General features: G+C 49.6%; 9 protein-coding genes across 9 annotated transcripts; 4 read left to right on the forward strand and 5 right to left on the reverse strand.

Annotated features, from left to right (window-relative positions):
* Positions 1–127: 127 nt before the first annotated feature.
* BU24DRAFT_429738 (aquaporin) lies at positions 128–2,368 on the reverse strand (the record flags this gene model as incomplete). The annotated part of the gene is made up of 5 exons (XM_033529763.1): positions 128–313; positions 367–540; positions 589–970; positions 1,040–1,264; positions 2,238–2,368. The coding sequence occupies 5 exons, from the start codon at positions 2,366–2,368 to the stop codon at positions 128–130; spliced, it is 1,098 nt and encodes a 365-aa protein (XP_033389093.1).
* A 690-nt stretch (positions 2,369–3,058) lies between these two features.
* On the forward strand, positions 3,059–3,556 carry BU24DRAFT_8002 (uncharacterized protein). Its single transcript, XM_033534647.1, has one exon. The coding sequence runs from the start codon at positions 3,263–3,265 to the stop codon at positions 3,518–3,520; it is 258 nt and encodes an 85-aa protein (XP_033389094.1). The 5' UTR covers positions 3,059–3,262; the 3' UTR covers positions 3,521–3,556.
* Positions 3,557–4,107: 551 nt separating this feature from the next.
* Positions 4,108–6,445, reverse strand: BU24DRAFT_403834 (OPT superfamily oligopeptide transporter; the record flags this gene model as incomplete). The annotated part of the gene is made up of 3 exons (XM_033525603.1): positions 4,108–4,295; positions 4,355–5,555; positions 5,603–6,445. The coding sequence occupies 3 exons, from the start codon at positions 6,443–6,445 to the stop codon at positions 4,108–4,110; spliced, it is 2,232 nt and encodes a 743-aa protein (XP_033389095.1).
* Positions 6,446–6,703: 258 nt separating this feature from the next.
* On the forward strand, positions 6,704–8,570 carry BU24DRAFT_487309 (uncharacterized protein). The gene is made up of 2 exons (XM_033533446.1): positions 6,704–7,369; positions 7,427–8,570. The coding sequence occupies exons 1-2, from the start codon at positions 6,849–6,851 to the stop codon at positions 8,079–8,081; spliced, it is 1,176 nt and encodes a 391-aa protein (XP_033389096.1). The 5' UTR covers positions 6,704–6,848; the 3' UTR covers positions 8,082–8,570.
* BU24DRAFT_8048 (uncharacterized protein) lies at positions 8,128–8,756 on the reverse strand. The gene is made up of 2 exons (XM_033534650.1): positions 8,725–8,756; positions 8,128–8,614 (listed from the first exon to the last, which is right to left on the reverse strand). The coding sequence occupies exon 2, from the start codon at positions 8,541–8,543 to the stop codon at positions 8,175–8,177; it is 369 nt and encodes a 122-aa protein (XP_033389097.1). The 5' UTR covers positions 8,544–8,614; positions 8,725–8,756; the 3' UTR covers positions 8,128–8,174.
* On the forward strand, positions 8,589–9,433 carry BU24DRAFT_403836 (DlpA domain-containing protein; the record flags this gene model as incomplete). Its single annotated transcript, XM_033525604.1, has 3 exons — positions 8,589–8,636; positions 8,694–8,751; positions 8,826–9,433. 3 exons carry the CDS (start codon positions 8,589–8,591, stop codon positions 9,431–9,433), a joined length of 714 nt encoding a protein of 237 aa, XP_033389098.1.
* A 295-nt stretch (positions 9,434–9,728) lies between these two features.
* Positions 9,729–10,664, forward strand: BU24DRAFT_487311 (Non-heme 11 kDa protein of cytochrome bc1 complex; the record flags this gene model as incomplete). The annotated part of the gene is made up of 3 exons (XM_033533447.1): positions 9,729–9,924; positions 10,086–10,202; positions 10,262–10,664. 3 exons carry the CDS (start codon positions 9,729–9,731, stop codon positions 10,324–10,326), a joined length of 378 nt encoding a protein of 125 aa, XP_033389099.1. The 3' UTR covers positions 10,327–10,664.
* Positions 10,665–10,841: 177 nt separating this feature from the next.
* Positions 10,842–12,503, reverse strand: BU24DRAFT_337293 (MFS general substrate transporter; the record flags this gene model as incomplete). Its single annotated transcript, XM_033523084.1, has 4 exons — positions 10,842–11,726; positions 11,785–12,052; positions 12,107–12,219; positions 12,306–12,503. 4 exons carry the CDS (start codon positions 12,501–12,503, stop codon positions 10,842–10,844), a joined length of 1,464 nt encoding a protein of 487 aa, XP_033389100.1.
* A 572-nt stretch (positions 12,504–13,075) lies between these two features.
* On the reverse strand, positions 13,076–16,676 carry BU24DRAFT_416447 (uncharacterized protein). The gene has a single exon (XM_033526448.1). The coding sequence runs from the start codon at positions 16,606–16,608 to the stop codon at positions 13,357–13,359; it is 3,252 nt and encodes a 1,083-aa protein (XP_033389101.1). The 5' UTR covers positions 16,609–16,676; the 3' UTR covers positions 13,076–13,356.
* Between the last annotated feature and the right edge of the window lie 13 nt (positions 16,677–16,689).

Consider the following 16,689-nt stretch of genomic DNA (forward strand, 5'->3'; position numbering starts at 1 on the left):
TTGAAAAAAGCACTTCGCAAACATAAACCTCAATTATGAAGTGCTTAGTATTTCATTGGCACCATTATATTGAAAAATTATATCGATCGACTACTAGCACGTGCTCTCCCTTTCCCAACTAGACAGCTCACACAATGTCATTCTCCTTATTCCTCCTACGATGCTCCAGTATGACCTCTTTGGTGTATTGAGGACGGACAATCTGCTTGAACCCTAACCACGGTGTATTGATCGGACTCGGACCAGTGTAGATGAAGACATCATACAAAAACCCTCCAAAGGCACATCCCAGAAATGGTGCCACCATTGGAATCTAAATGAATTGTATCAGCAACAACACACTGACAGCAGAATAATATAACTCACCCAAAAGTAGTAGTCGCCTGCTGACCATACTTCTGGACCATATCCTACTGTGTAGGACATCAGTCTTGGGCCAAAATCCCTGGCAAGATTGATCGCGTATCCTGTTTCCCAGCCAAAGCAAGCTCCCAGGCCGAAGATCAAAAAGAATAGACATAATGGAAACCACTTGTCGCTCTAGGTACAGTTAGCGGCCAGCATTCATAGCAGTACGATAATACATACCCTTGGAACCCCATTGTTACCTCGATCTTTGAGTGCAAAGATGACGAACATGAGCAGGGCGCTAGCAATGAACTCTGAAAAGAATTGGCTTGCTTTGGTGACGAAAGCCTGCGGGTAAGTACAGAATATGCCTGCCGTTGCCTTTGGGGCAGGCGGAACAGTTCTAATGCCATGGCCTTCGTACCAATCAATGGCACTGATGTAATTGGCATACACAATTCCAGATCCGACATACCCACCTAAGACTTGAGCAATGAAATACACTGGGAAGCGCCGCCACGGTAGTTGACGATACAGACAATTGCAGAAGGTAACGGCAGGATTGAGGTATGCACCAGAGTCGCCAGCAACGTAGATACCGAGCATGACTCCGAGGCCCCATCTGTTTATTGTCAGCGTCTATCTCATGATCAGGCGAGCTGTGTCTTACCCCCAGGATATACTTTGGTACGCTCCGAAACCGTTTCCGCCAGGTGCAGTGGTCTGACCTGTGGACAACAGCACTTGTGCTACGCTACCATCTCCAAACATGATCATTATAACCACTCCCCAAAATTCGGCGAAAGGCTCCCTTAGTGTGGATCTGATCCGTGACCACAAAAACTTCGAACGCTCATTAAGATCGTCTTCCTCGAGAATAGGAACATCTGGACGAAGGCCGAGCAAAGATCGTTTCCTACGAAGACTTGTGGAAGTTCTCTCTTCGGTCAGCCCAGTCGAGGAGGTGGTTGATTGTGTAGGAATAGTGGAGAGATCATTGCTCGGACTGCTCAGTCGGGGTGCATATTCATGATGTTGTCTTTCGGGGCTGCCCTTCTCGGCCCAGTCATGTATCTTTGGTGGTTCCAAAGGTGGAGAGTGATCTGGCGGGGGCGTACGCGGCTGGGTGCTTGGTTGCGACGAAGACATAATAGGACACTTGGAACAAAAAGCAAGTAACAATACTATAGCAGCAACCTTCTACAAAACAGCCACAAAGTTGATTAACTTCTCGCTTGTTTGAATAGATAGTAATCTCGAAAGAATTAGAACGACCATAACCTTCACATCACTTGGGCATCTTAATGTAATGCAGTGATGAGGCCCAGAACTACGTCACCAAAGCCTCTCCCGAGGCAAGGGGCAGGTGTATTAGATGAGTCTCGATTGGTAGGGTGCTGCTTCATCGTATGCTTTCCCCGCGTCAGCTGGGGTCAAATGGGATGGAGGACAAGAAAATGACGTCTGGTAATTATCTGAATGTAGTATCCACGCCGCGAATGTGGCCATTCAGATTCCCTGTCCTCAGTTAAGCTTTCGATTGAAGTCTAACATCGCGGAAATAGATATTGAATCGGGAGCACTTCATATGCGTATGTCCAAGTGCAGTATGATGATGTGCCGTCCTTCACACGACCGTTATATGTTCTCCATTGTTTTGTAGTGGAGCAAGCTCCCAGAGTGTGGGGAAATGCACGATTGACATGGGTGCATAATAAGGTGGAGCAGGCAGGGAGGACGGGCCTACGCTTGCCCCTTTTCCGTTTGACCAACCCCACAGATGGGCGATCGCTAGGCGCAGAAATCATTTTCCGTCAGACGTCAGGTCATCCTCTTCAACACCCTCTTAAGACAATATCATACCCAAGTTCATACGAAACTGTTGTTACATATCCTTATCGCAGCTCGTAAGGCCCTGTCCCTGACTTATGTCCACGATGTTGGCAGAGTTTGGCATCGACGTCATCCCCAGGATGTGATGCCCCCGACAACGCCCATGATGTCTTCGTTTCTGGTGCATGGTTGGCTCTGCTTTTATCGTCAGCATCTACCATGGAGAATTCGGGGCTCATATCATGTGTGTCGAGAGTATATCGCGTAGAACACATGGCTAAGGGGCTGCACATAGCACTCTTATTTAACCAACGCACTGTTTGGCCCTTGCAATTCGCCTCGTATTCCTGTCTATTGTCATACTTCATGCTCAAAGAACTCGATAATGTGTTACTTACACATTCTCAACAGATAAAGTATCTCTCGGACCTGGTACCGAAGTACCTTTCACTTCCATTTGTGCAACGCGGCCCTTCGCGTTGGCTAGGCTCCTCCGCCTATTATTGTCATCGCGGTCCATAGGACAACATTCGCACTTATGTAGACGATTATCATGGTGCAATCCTGAACCGATGCATACAACTCCGTCAGATCCGCCTCTTTTATGCTTAACACAGGTGCTGGCTTTAGCTACGCTTGGTCTGAAGTATCCCTTTGCACCTGTCGAGGTCATATTTGCCCATGGACATCTGTTGATATATGCATCATATGTGTATCATGGACATGAATACTGCATGGCTCTCGTACACTGCTTTCCGGTTCTAAGGATCAATGCCTGCTAGGTTGCAAGCAAAGTGATTCATTCAAGAGATAGTATTGGGCGACGATCATCGCAAGGCCACTGGAAGTATGCGGTGGTGCTACAACTCGATCAGTTTGCGATTCCATCTTGATGTCAATGGATGGCTGCAGTGCTATATCCTGGCATCAAGGTTAATTGCCTGAACGATGTAGTGATTAAAAGAGATACATACCTACCCACAGGATTTGTTGTTCTCATGGGAGTATTGACGAGCTGGCCGCGTTCTCAAGGAAGATTGGTGTTCTAACATTGGTGTTCTGGCTTGCTCCACCGCCCGCTATGAGCGCTGCTTGTTTTCCTCCACGCCCACCTTCACCTTCACTTGGAATCACCCTCCCACGGCCACCACGTCCCCCACGCCTGCCTGGAGGCCCCACTCTTTTATTCTCTGTACCACCTTATCTTTTTATTGCCCTATATAAACAGTTAAACTTTGCAAACCTTTCAAGTTACGCACCCATAGTCGTTGAGCAAGCGTTTATGATTCAACATCGAAAACCTTCAAAAGGTCACCGACTTCTCCTACTATGGACGTAGCCCGGGTTACCTGCGTCGAGAGGCTGCCATACAAGGTTTTTCCCTAAAGGAAGAAGGGCCTATTGGTCTGGCTATCTTCCTTTTTGCACTTTTTTTTTTTGCTGGGGTACGACTCCCGGTGTGAGCAAATCTTTTTTTGGCTTGTTTGATTTTTGCTTTTTTGGCTGCTTTGGGACTTGAGATGAGGGCTGGGGGAAGATGGGATGAGAATCACTTGTGTTTATCACTCTGATCTGGGGCATGTTGCGCACGGGGCTTCTGGTACGGCTGCGGAGCACTATTACTTTTCAGGTCATGCACGAAGGAAGAGCAGGCGTACATAGCAGAGCTATATAAATATACACATGATTCAATCAGTATATGAAGCATTGGACAAACCCATGGTGTTGTATCAGTATTTTCTACATCGTGATATTGCCAAGACTTCTGGATATGCACAGAGTGCGAGAGTGAGTGACGCACAACTTCAACAATTACCGACTAAGGATGAATTATAAAGCGTATTCGCGTTGTATTCTACTCGTGCTGTGAGCACAACTATTTACACATATGCACTTCTATATACTTGAATATCATGTTATGTCTTTCTACAGGTGTGGAACCTTCAAGCTCGCCAACAATAAGTTGACGATGCTGAAAAGCCCTTCTCCCAAAATCAATCCACTCGCCAACACAATGATTGGCGTCTCACTCCTTCCTTTCCACGTTCGCCACCAAAGGCTGATTAGACCACCAACTGTCCTAGCCAAAGTGAAAGATGGCGTGTTGTACATACCTGTGACACGGGTGTTAGTCGACAACACATACACGAACGAGAGTGAGGAAGACACTTACCAACAGCAACAGCTATACCTCCAGGAATGAAATCCACCCACCACCCCGACAGCCCATTACGCTTCCTCGTATTCCCCCAAACACGGAACATTGTACCTACGGCGAAGATGACCGCTGCACCGGAAGCCCATTCCTTTACCATTGGCGGCAGTCCCTTGCCCGTCACCAAACGTGCCGTGAAGATCCAAACATATGCTGTGGGTACTTCGAACAGGCCACCAGGAATAGTGTACACGCTTGTGTACAGTTTATATACGACCGCAGACACTACTGCTCCGACGGCAGATCCAATCATCTGGCCCCAGAACTGAGCGTTTGGTGCAGCGCCGAGTAGATGTCCACATTTGAGGTCTTGGAGGAGATCTCCTGCCTGCAAAGCAGCAGACTCAGAGATAGCACCTGCGACGAGATTGATGATGACCGCATTCTTTGCTCCTGGGCCAGATGTTGGAGTTACGATTGCGAAGATCAGCTGGGTGAGCTTGGAGATGCCGGAGACGGGGTTCAGATCGGTTTCGCCGAGGGCGCGAACACCCATGATGGAGAGGAAAAGGGCGAGAACAAGGGCGAGGAGGGTTAGTCGGAAAGGAATCATGTTTGGGAAAGCGACGTGAACTCCGACCACGCAAAGAACGAGGGAAATGATCAGGCCAATAACGGTCGTGCGGTTAGAAATGAGATGCTCGGGCGGGGCATCTGGTTCTCCTTCCTCTGCGAAATGTTGTCTCAAAGCTGCCATGGGATTGGCAGGCGTGCCATCGCCAATTTGGCTATAGCCTTGTTTCCAAGCGATGTTGAGAGTCAAAAGTTCTTTCCATGAGTGTTGTTGGAAGACGTCTTTGACGGTTGGGTAATAAAGGTCGGCGACTGAGATCAAAGGACGAAGTACCAACCAGCCGAGACTGACAAGAGAATCTGCAAGCATGATAGCCAGAGAAATCCATACGATCCAGCCTTTAGATCCCTCTGTCCAATCTGAGACGGGTCCAGGAGCCCAACCTTTATTCTTGGCAAGTGGTGATAAGATTCCCCATCCAACTACAGCTCCGATAAGCATGTGCAAAGTGGTAGCGGGCCCCATAATAATGCCCTGACCGACATACGCAGGCGACGGATTCAAAGTCCATAGCCACTTGCTAGCAATGCCCATTCCAAATATCGGTATATCATGGATTTGTGGAATGAAATAAGATACAACGGTCTACTTTGAATAAGCATCATTACGAGTTCAACACCTAGACAACTTACATAGAGAGCAGATCCCGCGAAGGATATTACCAAAAGTCGGATTTTAGCTTTCCAATCGCCATCATCGCTGGCTATGTCTTGTGCAGCTTCGCTTCGCCCAGATACAGAAGGATGTAGGGGATGCTCCTCAGGTTCAGGGGTCGAGGGCCGAAGGAGACGTTCTTGTTCACCATCTTCTCTAGCAGCGTCGTGACTCCTCGATTGATCTTTGACGACTTTCGACTTTTCATCGCCGTGTAGCACCCGAATCATGAGTGCGGTTGCAGTTCCACTTGGAAACTTGAGCTTCTCGCGAATGATGACTTCGCGCCTGAGTGGTACAGCGAATACGACCCCAAAGAAGCAGATCCCAACCGACCATACTACTAGCTTCCACAGACTTATGTCCAATGGTCCATTCTCTTCAGTGGAGAGGAGGTAATTCAGTGCTGGTATAACGCCTACAAAGCCACACCCAAGAGGCATGGTGCCGACTGAACCAGCAACTGATTGCACGAGAACATTCTCAACGGGGGTGAACGGGAAACTAAGCAGCCGTGACACAGTTTTGAAATAGGCGAAACCGATTAAAGCAGATGGCATAACCATTCCGCTGACCCAACCAGTCTGCAGTCCAAAATACATGTTGGAAAAACAAACAACCACCCCAATGGCCAGGCCTACGAGGACACTACGGACGGTGAAATTTTGAGGCTGTGATGCTTGGTCCGCAAGGAACCGTCTTGCTACAGATGATCCAGACCTGCTTCTATCGCGGCTCTCCCGATCCGTGGCATTGGAATCATAGTTCCGGTAATGCGTCGTTATTGGTGCATCTTGTTCGCCTCCCCTATCTGGAGCCATGTCGGCGGAGTCGCGGCGTTGCAGGGTCTGTAAAGGGACTATTTCTGGGGAAGAACCACCACGGGAGAGCATCAAATCATTCTGAACAATTCCTCGGTAAGTGTTGTGTCAAAGATTGCGTGCTTGATAATGATGCAATGCCCGTATCTCTCCCGCATTATCATTTCTCCGGAAAAGGACGGGATGGAATGGGTCATCACGGTGCACGTGAGCAGGCGATGTGGCTGATTTCCGATTTGTCAGTGAGTACTCAGTGCTCACCAACCCCAACATCAATGAGCATAGCCTGCGCAACCAACGTCGTCTGAAGAGGCGCGCTCTTCGTTCTTTTCTCTTTCCTACATTTCACTCACGACCTACTTGCACTTTGAGCGTTATTCCTATGATCTTTTAGTTTCCCACCATGCTACCTTCATTCAAGCTCCTCCTTTCTCTCCTGCTTGCGACATGTGTCTGGGGAGAGCATACCTCGAATTGGGCCGTGCTGGTCTCGACGTCGCGGTTTTGGTTCAATTACAGGCATCTGGCAAATGTTCTCTCGCTTTACAGGACTGTTAAGCGCCTAGGAATACCAGACTCCCAGATTATCCTCATGTTGCCCGATGACATGGCCTGCAACCCCCGAAACGCTTTCCCTGGAACTGTTTACAACAACGCGGACCGGGCTTTGGATCTTTATGGAGACAACATCGAGGTGGACTACAGAGGATATGAAGTCACGGTCGAGAACTTCATTCGCCTCATGACGGATCGCGTCAGCGAAGACATGCCTCGCAGCAAGCGCCTGCTCACCGACGACCGAAGCAACATTTTGGTTTATATGACTGGACATGGAGGCAACGAGTTTCTCAAGTTTCAGGATGCGGAAGAAATATCCGCATTCGATCTGGCAGACGCATTTGAACAGATGTGGGAGAAGAAAAGGCATGTTCTTTGCGCTGGGGTTACTCGTGAATTCAATACTAACTACATACAATTTAGATACCATGAGATTCTCTTCATGATTGATACATGCCAAGCGAACACCATGTACTCCAAATTCTATTCCCCGAATATCCTTGCGACAGGTTCTTCCGAGATAGACCAGTCCTCCTACTCTCATCATGCCGACAATGACGTTGGAGTCGCCGTCATCGACCGTTACACATACTACAACTTGGAGTTCCTCGAAACCAAGGTTAAAGAGCCAACGAGCAAGCTCACCATGGGTGAGCTCTTCGACAGCTACGATGATGACCTCATCCACTCGCACCCAGGAATCCGCTACGACCTTTTCCCTGGTGGAGAGTCGGTCGCCCGGGAACGGAAAATTATGGACTTCTTCGGCAATGTGCAAAATGTTGAGGTAGACAGCGAAGCTGCCCGAAACGAGACTCAATGGCGAGAGGATCTGGCCGCTATTGAGCGAATGATTATTGAAGCAAACCGAAGACACAATGAGAGCCTGAACCTAAGCCCTCACAAACACCATGTTGTCGAGGAAGCAAAGAGCGCTGATACCCAACGCTCTCTCAGAAAGGAGGGTGCAGTCAAAGTGGACGAGGAAGCCGGTTGGTCCAAACAGCTTGTTGGGGCAGCTGCATTACTTGGTTGCGCAAGTATATGGGTGGCAGGATCATGGATCGAAGCACTGTGAGGTATGAGGTATAATGAAAGTCAACATTGCATATTGCCATATTCTCGAGAAACAAGTGACGTCTTGCCCCAGAATATCTAGAAGCCCACCCTCCTAGTCTCGAACAACAACGAGAATTGGAAATGGAGAAGGCATCTGTAAGGGTAGTCTTGCAAATGACCAAGTAGTCGTGCAAGTTCGAGAGATGATCTTAGCGCGACTTCGCGATGATGAAGCTCGACGAAGACGCAAAATCTCGAAAAGAAGATTGCAAAAGAGGATACCCAGGAATGTATTCACGATTGCATACAAATGTACTCCAATTGCATACGATAATCGATTCAGAACGCCTTGGAGTTGTATTCTCTGGGAACTTTGTATATAAATTACGCTACCTCGGCATCGCGGGGTCACGGAACCCCACACGTGCTTGGTGAGGTAGCGTTGAGATAGCATCAGATGGAATGTTACTACATTGATCATCTCCACGAACCAATGCTTAAATTATTCAAAAGAACATCATCTACAATGGCTGACCCGAAGTGGAAAGAGCTCTATCGCTATTCAGCGTGTGACGTAGGTATACCAATAATTCCCATGAATGGTCTACAGCTTGTACTGAGCTTTTCCCAGCTTGCAGATGCACTCCTGAAACTTAACGTACCAGGAGCAGGATTTCTAGCAGATATTGGTACGTTCTCCAATCTGTCTAGAGCAGATACTCTCGCACCCGTCTACCGTTGCATTGACAGTGTTTGTCCATAGTTGCAATACCCCAAGCCGGTCCAGAACTTAAAGACATGCGCCGAAAGGTCGTAGCACCAGCATCCACTTTCCTCATGGTCCCCAAAGCGTCTGGATCATTCCCCAATCCTGCCGCGATTCCAGAGGACACCCCGCCATCGAACCTAAAGGACGCTACTCCGTACTCTGATCTTACCTCATGGGGTACTATCGTTGTGATATCACAGCCTCCGGGCCAATCATGCGCAGTCGTGGGAGGAATAATGGCTGCCCGTATGAAATATCTACAAGCTCGTGGCATCGTGGTCGATGGGCGCGTTCGCGATCTGGGTACGTTGAGGGAATTAGGTCTGCCGGTCTGGTCGCGCGGGACCTCGATCATTGGAGCAGGGGCGGAGACGAAGTTTCATGCTAAAGAAGTGCCTGTTAAGATTGGTAATGTCACGGTAGAACCTGGAGATATAATCATGGTTGATTATGAGGAAAACGGTGCGGTTGTAGTTCCTAGCGGAAAGGTCGATGATGTGCTGCAATTGCTGCCAAAGCTAGTGGGGGCAGATGAGAAGGTGATCAAGGATGTAGAGAGGGGTGTCAGTGTCAAAGAGGCATTCTCCAAACACAGAGGATAGACAATAATTGCAAACGCATCGCAGTAACGGAGGTTCTCGTAGATGTAGGACTTAATGAATGCATAGAAATGGAGATGCGCACTAGTTCATTGAGCGAGCGAGCAGCCGTCCACTAATCTTGCAGCAATTCGAATCCGCTGACAGAAAACACTCGCCTGACTAATGTGCTTGGCATTCGAAAGGCCCATCTTGCCTGGGAGCGGATCTTGCAACATCAAGCTTTCGCCCTTAGATACATCATCAACCAACCTCTCTCATCGCACGATTGCAGCTCGAGGCAGCCCAATTGCACATCATGGGTATCACCGACTTCATCTCCGCCGCCTGGGACACGTTCTCCACCCCCTCGCCCGATGCCGAGGAGCCTGCTCAGGCCAACAAGGAAGAGGAATCCAGCGATGAGAAGGAAGAGTCAAGCGACGATGCTGAGGAGGAAGAGGAGGAAGAAGAGGAGGAGGAGACCGTCGACCCCAAAGAGACTCTCGAGGAGGGTGAGTATTCTCAAATGGGGCTTTGATGGCTCAATTCCGGATACCGCAGTCGAAAGTACTGTCAAATTGCGACCCCGATGGTTGCAAGTCGGCATCATGACGAATTGGCGCATCGAATGTCCTCCAAACAATGGAAACTCGGACTAACGGCGAGATTACAGAGTGCAGAAACTCCAAGGAGTGCCACCCGGCCAAGCACCACTACGACGCTTGCGTCGAGCGAGTGACCAGCCAGATCGATAACGATGGCAAGGCATCAGAGGATTGCGTTGAAGAGTGTACGTGAATCTGTTTGGAAAATGTTATTTCGAAAACATCAATTAACCCCCCACCGCAGTCTTCCATCTCGCTCACTGCGCAACCGCCTGCGCAGCGCCTAAGCTTTTCTCGCAGCTCAAGTAAAGCCTCTAAATCCCAAAAACCCTCAACAATCGCGATCCAGGTCCGAAGATCCGAAATCACCCGACTTTCTCTTAGGAAGGTACACTCTGAGAGAACATCTATAGAAGGATGGTGTGAATCTGGTGCCGTTGATATGAAGCATAACAGCATCTTCAAATGCAACGAATTAGGTCAGATGTAAATACCGAAAGTCATGTTTAGAATATAGTGTACTATTACACCATTCCCTACCCAATCCATGTGGTCATCCATCGTTTTCCTCACGAATCTTGACCGCGCATAACAGTAAGATTTATGAACCTCAGTAGTCATGTCTCATCGTATGTACGACTAGATTTACATCCAGACTATATGATCATATACAACCCCGATACCAATGTTCAAGGAAACCCCGATCCAACTCACAGATCGACCGCAACCTCCCAACCCACACAACAATCAAAAACGGTCCAAACCTAGCCTAGGAAATCGTCAGAACGCCGCATTAGTCAACATCGATAGATATCGTCCAGGAGTCATGCACCGGCACCCTCCTGCGCCTCGTCATCCCCCTCCAAGTGCTCGTCAACCCTTAACCTCCCCTTCTCATGCTTCAGACCGAACTTCTTGATCCCGAGAGCTAAGGGAAGTGGCAATACGGCCAGAGCGATGGCAGCTTGGAACACGAGCGCGTTGTACATGTTGCCTGGGGGCCTCGACCCACCGCCTTGTCCCCGACCACCTTTGCTAACCTCCTTTAGGTCTGCTTCGCCGCTTTTCAGGGCGTTCATCACGACGATGAAGATGCCACCAAGTAGTTGACCTCCGCACCAGAGGATCGTGGAACCGACCTCGGGAGATGCTGGGAAAGTCACCTCGACCATGTATTCGAGTGCTATCGGGAGGAGTGAGAACGAAGATGCGCCCAATACCGCTGCTAGCACGTAGGGTGCTACCAACGTCCTTGTCTGTGGCGCCCAGATGAAAGCGAGGTAGGGAATGGCGATGAGAGGGCAGAGGAGTTTGATGCCTAGCAAGTAGGCGTGCGTTCTGTCCATGATCGGAGAACTAATCGCAGCGACGACGAGACCGACGAGAATGAGTACTGCGCCGCATATACCTGCTTCGTCCTCGGTGAAGCCGTAGGGGTAGAGGATTTGGTTAAGGAGGGATGAGAAAGCGTTGAAGAAGCCTACATAGACGGCGAATGTGATGAAGAGGACATAGAAACTTGGGGAGCGGGAGATGTGCGATAGGGACTCTCGAATACTGGTCTTCGAGATGGCGGATGATGCCGAAGGAGGTGTTGGTGGAGCAGCGGGAATAAAGAATGATGGGATGGTAGCTACAGAGGCAATGATAGAGACGTAGAGGACCATGTGAGGAACGGATCCCAAAAATGGATTGATAAGTTGAGCGAGCTGTACATTGTCAATGGGACTGTTAACTTCTGAAGATATCGAGTACGTATAAACTTACAGCTCCACCCAATGGATTGGCAAGAGAAGCCAAAGCCGTTGCTGATATCCTGCCACTCTCAGTGAACCAAAGGTCACTGTAGCGTGTAGGTGCTACAAGCACAAATGGCTGAGCAAGTCCAGTCAAGATTTGGCCGAACATGACCACTCCATAGATGCCTCCAGATGCTCGCGTGCCTGCATACCGGATCCAGTTACCCAACAGTAGCAATACAGATGACCACATTATGGATTGCTTTGGGCCATGGTTCAACGTCCACATTACAACTCTGATAACAATGTCAGACTGTTTTTGAGAGCGAGATCATAAAGCTATGACTTACGGTGATATGACAATGAAAGCAAACAGGAAGCCTGTGCTGAGCCAATTGATCGCTGTCTCAGACACATCAAAGTATTCTGCGGCCGAAGCAGAAACGGGAGCAAAGGTCAACCACTGTCATAGTGTCAATATACATTCTCTTTCGGCACTTCGTCTTCAATGATTCAAACAAAATCAAAGACTGAGATTGTTTTACTTACATCCCAGCTCACCACAATGTTCAACAAGACTAGTTGGGCCAGCCCAAACCATCTCCTCTTGTAGACACGAAAATGCGTGTGACTATACGTATTCCTGTTGTTCCACCTACTTGCGACGCCATGTGGACGCTCTTCATTATCAGAGTGTTGCCCCGCAACACTTCGAACATTGTTAGAGGAGGAACTTGGAGCACCCATTGCATCATCAGTTGAACTCGGTCCAACCACTTCTCTATACTGTACACCGTCTTTCGATGTACTATCGTTGGTTTGCGAGTTAGTGATGGTGTTTTCGTCCATCTTGACCCATCAGCCAACTGTGTCCTTTATCGCGCTGGTTCTGGGGTGAAGGTCGCATGCCTCGACCCGTATCTCCGCATTAATCCTGTGTTGTTCGGCTCGCGTGTATGCTGTTCATGTGAGAGTTGATCGCCGGGTCACACGTTATAAGGGGAATAAGGCCGGCCAGACGGTTTGCTTTAGGAAAAGGAGACGGTACCGTGGCATAGCGCTAGTCTCGGTATGGAGTATAGTGCGGTTGGTGCCGTCAGACGATCGTGCTGGTTGGCGGGAAGCCTAATTAAGCTTACAGTGCTGCACACGCGAGGATGCTTGAGCGCTCGGTATGGGCTGTGAATGGTGCAGTTGATGTGCCTCTCAGCCTTGTAGTAAACAGTTGATATCGGCCGACTCTACCCCCTTATCTTTCCACATTTTCACTATCATGGTACAGGATCATGTTATCTGGCATACGATCACGGAGACGCTTTTCTAGGTTCTATCTAGAGAGTCGAACGTAAGTGTGATGATATTAAAAAGATATTAGTGCTGAGCGCTCGAGAGTATATAAACTCAAAGATCCAAAGGCTACCTGATCCAAATGCAACCTATGTGTTTTATCCCTTTCCATCCAAAATAATGCCTTGTAGAACCAATATATCGCTATGCTAGATGAATGCAAGACATCAATGACCGAACTCCAACAGCATGCCCACATTAAATCATGCAACCGACTCATGCCAGACCTCCCAACAAGTACAATGCGTAATGTCTAGCTGACTCCACTCCGCCAACGGTCAATTGTCTCTCTCTGTCGCGGATCCATCATAGGTTCCATAGCCATTTGTTGTTGCAATTGCATGCCTCCACCCATCGGCATGCCGTACATGGAGGGCTGGCGCATGCCATTCATGCCGCCCATCTGTGCACCGTACCCAAGTGGCATACCTGGCATGCTGTTCATCTGCATCCCCATCATACTCATGTTCATGGCCATCATTTGTTGCTGCTGCTGATGCTGCATCATCATGTTGCCACCAGGATAGCCCATCGCACCCATGCCGTTCATCCCAGGTATGCCATTCATGCCCATCTGAGGCATCATTCCCGGGAAGAAACTTTCTCGTTGTCCAGGAAGGTTCATGTTCGACATTGCCGGATTTAAACCTCCATTCGAACCATACATTGTCGATTGCATTGCTGGCATAGGTGCAGTCTGCGGAGTACCTGGACCAGCGTAACGCTCCTTGTAAGCTTTAATATTTGCGGCAACAGCTTGCTCAGGGGCTTCTTTCCCAACGCCTTGAAGTAGCGGCCCGTCAAGAGCACCGTAGCTTGACGTACGCCTGTTACGATCAATTCTCTCGGCTTCAAGACGAGATTGCCTCACTGCATTCTTGTGAAGAAGGCTTCCTTGAGGAAGTGAGGACAGCAGCTGTTCGTCAGACACTCCTCGAGCAGCGTGAGTGTTGTCGATCGGATGAGCAGAGAGGATATCGGCCATACTCATAGACGAACGTAGAGGTGGACGACTGCCCAAAGGATTGGCATCACCACGCGCCTGTGCTTCACGTTGTAGGCGAGCCCGTCGCTGGCCAAGTGTTTCCTCTACTTCGGCACCAGGAGATGGAGATGGCTTCGGAGCGTCTTCAGTGGCGGGAACGCCGAATTCGCTCATTAATTCTGCAGCAAAGTCGCCACTCACAGTACTCTTACGAACATCGGGACCGAGCGCGTTATCCAAGGCCTTTTGGTCCTTGAGTCGGCGTACCCGTTGAGCAAGTGTCTCGCCCTCATCCTCTTCAGATTCCGGCTGAGGAGTAGTGCTAGTGGGTACAGTAAGATGCTGTCCGCCTTGGTTCATGTCGGGCAGTTGAGTTCGTCGCCTCGCAGGCTCGAAACCCACCAGTCTTGTGCGGCGACGACTAAGAGGCTCGTTGTCTTCCAATTCTCGCTGGGCTATCAGTCCTAGAGGGCGGTCCCAGTCGTGGTTCTGCTGTGGTGCATTGCCTGCCCTCTTCGCAAGGCCCTCACGGCCGGGGTACAGCATTCCCAGTGGTACTTCATCGTCAGAATCATCTTCCTCGGGGTTCACTGGTGGCGCTGCCTCCCATGCTAGATTGACCTTCTGACCTTTACGTTTCTTCTTCTCGATTTCTGCAACTGCATCAAGTTGGAGCAGGGTGGAATGCATTCCATTGGGAAACGCAGTGGCTGCTGTTAGATTGCGACTCTTCTGTTGCTGCTTACGCATTTGGAGTTCGGCCAGTAATGTTGTCGGTGGTCCAAAGTAATGTTGCTCATCCTCTTCCTCGTCTGAGTACTCCCCGTCTTCGCCTTCCTTCTCATCGTCTGAATGACGCTCGTCATATTCATCTAATGACCGTCTGGTTGGTGTCGTTTCATCAGCGATCGCAGGACCCCGAGCATCGTGGTCTGGTTCGTCAAGCTCATCGCCCAAACTCATCCGGCTCTCGCCTGCTCGGACTATCAACACATTCAGATCCGCGGAGCTGTTGCGCTTTTTCAATTTATTCAGAGGATCCCCACTCGAATTTCGACGTGTATCCAATAGATTTAGTGAGCTCCGACTCTTTCGGTTCTCGGTTTTGTCCGCATCAGCGGCGATTTTAAGATCTACGGCTTTAGACGCTCTTCGATTGTGTTTTTCTTTGCCGTATACTTCATTGCCAACATGTCCTGCAAAAGGATGATCTGTGAATGCAGAAACAGGAGCGTGCGCAGATGCTGCCAAAATACTTTCCAGAGTATCTTCGGCAGATTCACCTTTCACTTCATATTCTTGTGCAGGAGGAGCTTGATCAAAATAGGCGCTCGCTCGTAGCTGGGGTGGCAGGCCAGCCAGGCTTTGGCGGCTTTTACGTGGATCCATACTTTTTCGATTTTGTTTAGGATCGCTTTCGCCCTCCCCAGCCCAATTCATGGATTTCCTATTCTCGGATTGCATTGACTCCAATAGTTGTGTACGGCGACGTGCCTGTACATTGGCTGCTGGCAGTTGTGACAGCCTCTTGGGAAGATTGAGCATTTTGGGAACGGGAGCGGGGTAGAAAATCATGCCATCGGAGGGAGGAGGTACTTCTTGCACAGGCCGCTGAGGCTCTGCTTTAATCAAAGATGACTTTCGGCTACCACTACCTTGGGATGGGGTATATTCTTCCTCGGGAACTGTATCAGGACAATGAACACCATCAAAGTCTTGCCATAAAACTCGCGCTTGATGTGTCGTATCGGTAGAAGCTGCGGTGGGCGGCCTATCTGGCATATCGGAGGGATAAGAGTGCCCATCAAATGGCCCTTGTTCCAGATGTTGACTATTCCTGATGTTCTCTTGCATCTCATTCTGTATCTCCTGTGCAATCTGATCATACTTCTGGGTGAACGACGACACTGAACGATGGCTTGGGGCAGGTGGAGAGCTGTGTCGTCGAACGGACCGTGGTACAGACTTGTGCGACTGTGGTGATCCAGGATGGTCGGTAGGGATATGTGTCTCTTCGTTTTCGCCTTCTGTGTGCACCACTTGGCCGAGTCGGGAAGCCCTTGATCCTGAGCGCTGCCGTTGGAGTGAGGAAGGATGGGCAAATGATGCAGAGTGCAATGACCCAACCGGAGATGTTACGTAGCCTCCTGGGGAGTAACCACCCCAACGTGCGGCACCGTTCACGTCAACAATCGAATTCGTGTATGAGCTTGTTGATGCGTTGCGGCTCCTGGAACTGAACGGTCGCGTGGGTTCGTCGGCAACGACTGCAGAACGCATGGAAGAACGACGGCTGTCAGATAGTTTTTGTTCCTCATGAAGTTTCCGTATCTCTTCCCCAAGATCTGAGCCCTTCTCGCTCATCCGTTCGGCATGGTCCTCCAGGCGTTCGATATTCCCAACATAAGCCCCTTGCAGCGACTGTAGATCTGGTGTCGGATGGTGGAGATCCACGGGAGGTGGACTGTCTGCGATCTGGAGACGCTCCAGTTGCGGTTTAATCGTGGGAGACGAGGCCATAGTGTCTGAGTCTGACGGTGAACCCGCCGTAGCCTCAAAAAACAAAATGTTGTGTTGTAAGGGGAGAGGGAGACACGACGG

The sequence above is a fragment of the Aaosphaeria arxii genome, assembly GCF_010015735.1.
Source record: "Aaosphaeria arxii CBS 175.79 unplaced genomic scaffold BU24scaffold_1, whole genome shotgun sequence".
Classification (NCBI taxonomy): Eukaryota; Fungi; Ascomycota; class Dothideomycetes; order Pleosporales; genus Aaosphaeria; species Aaosphaeria arxii.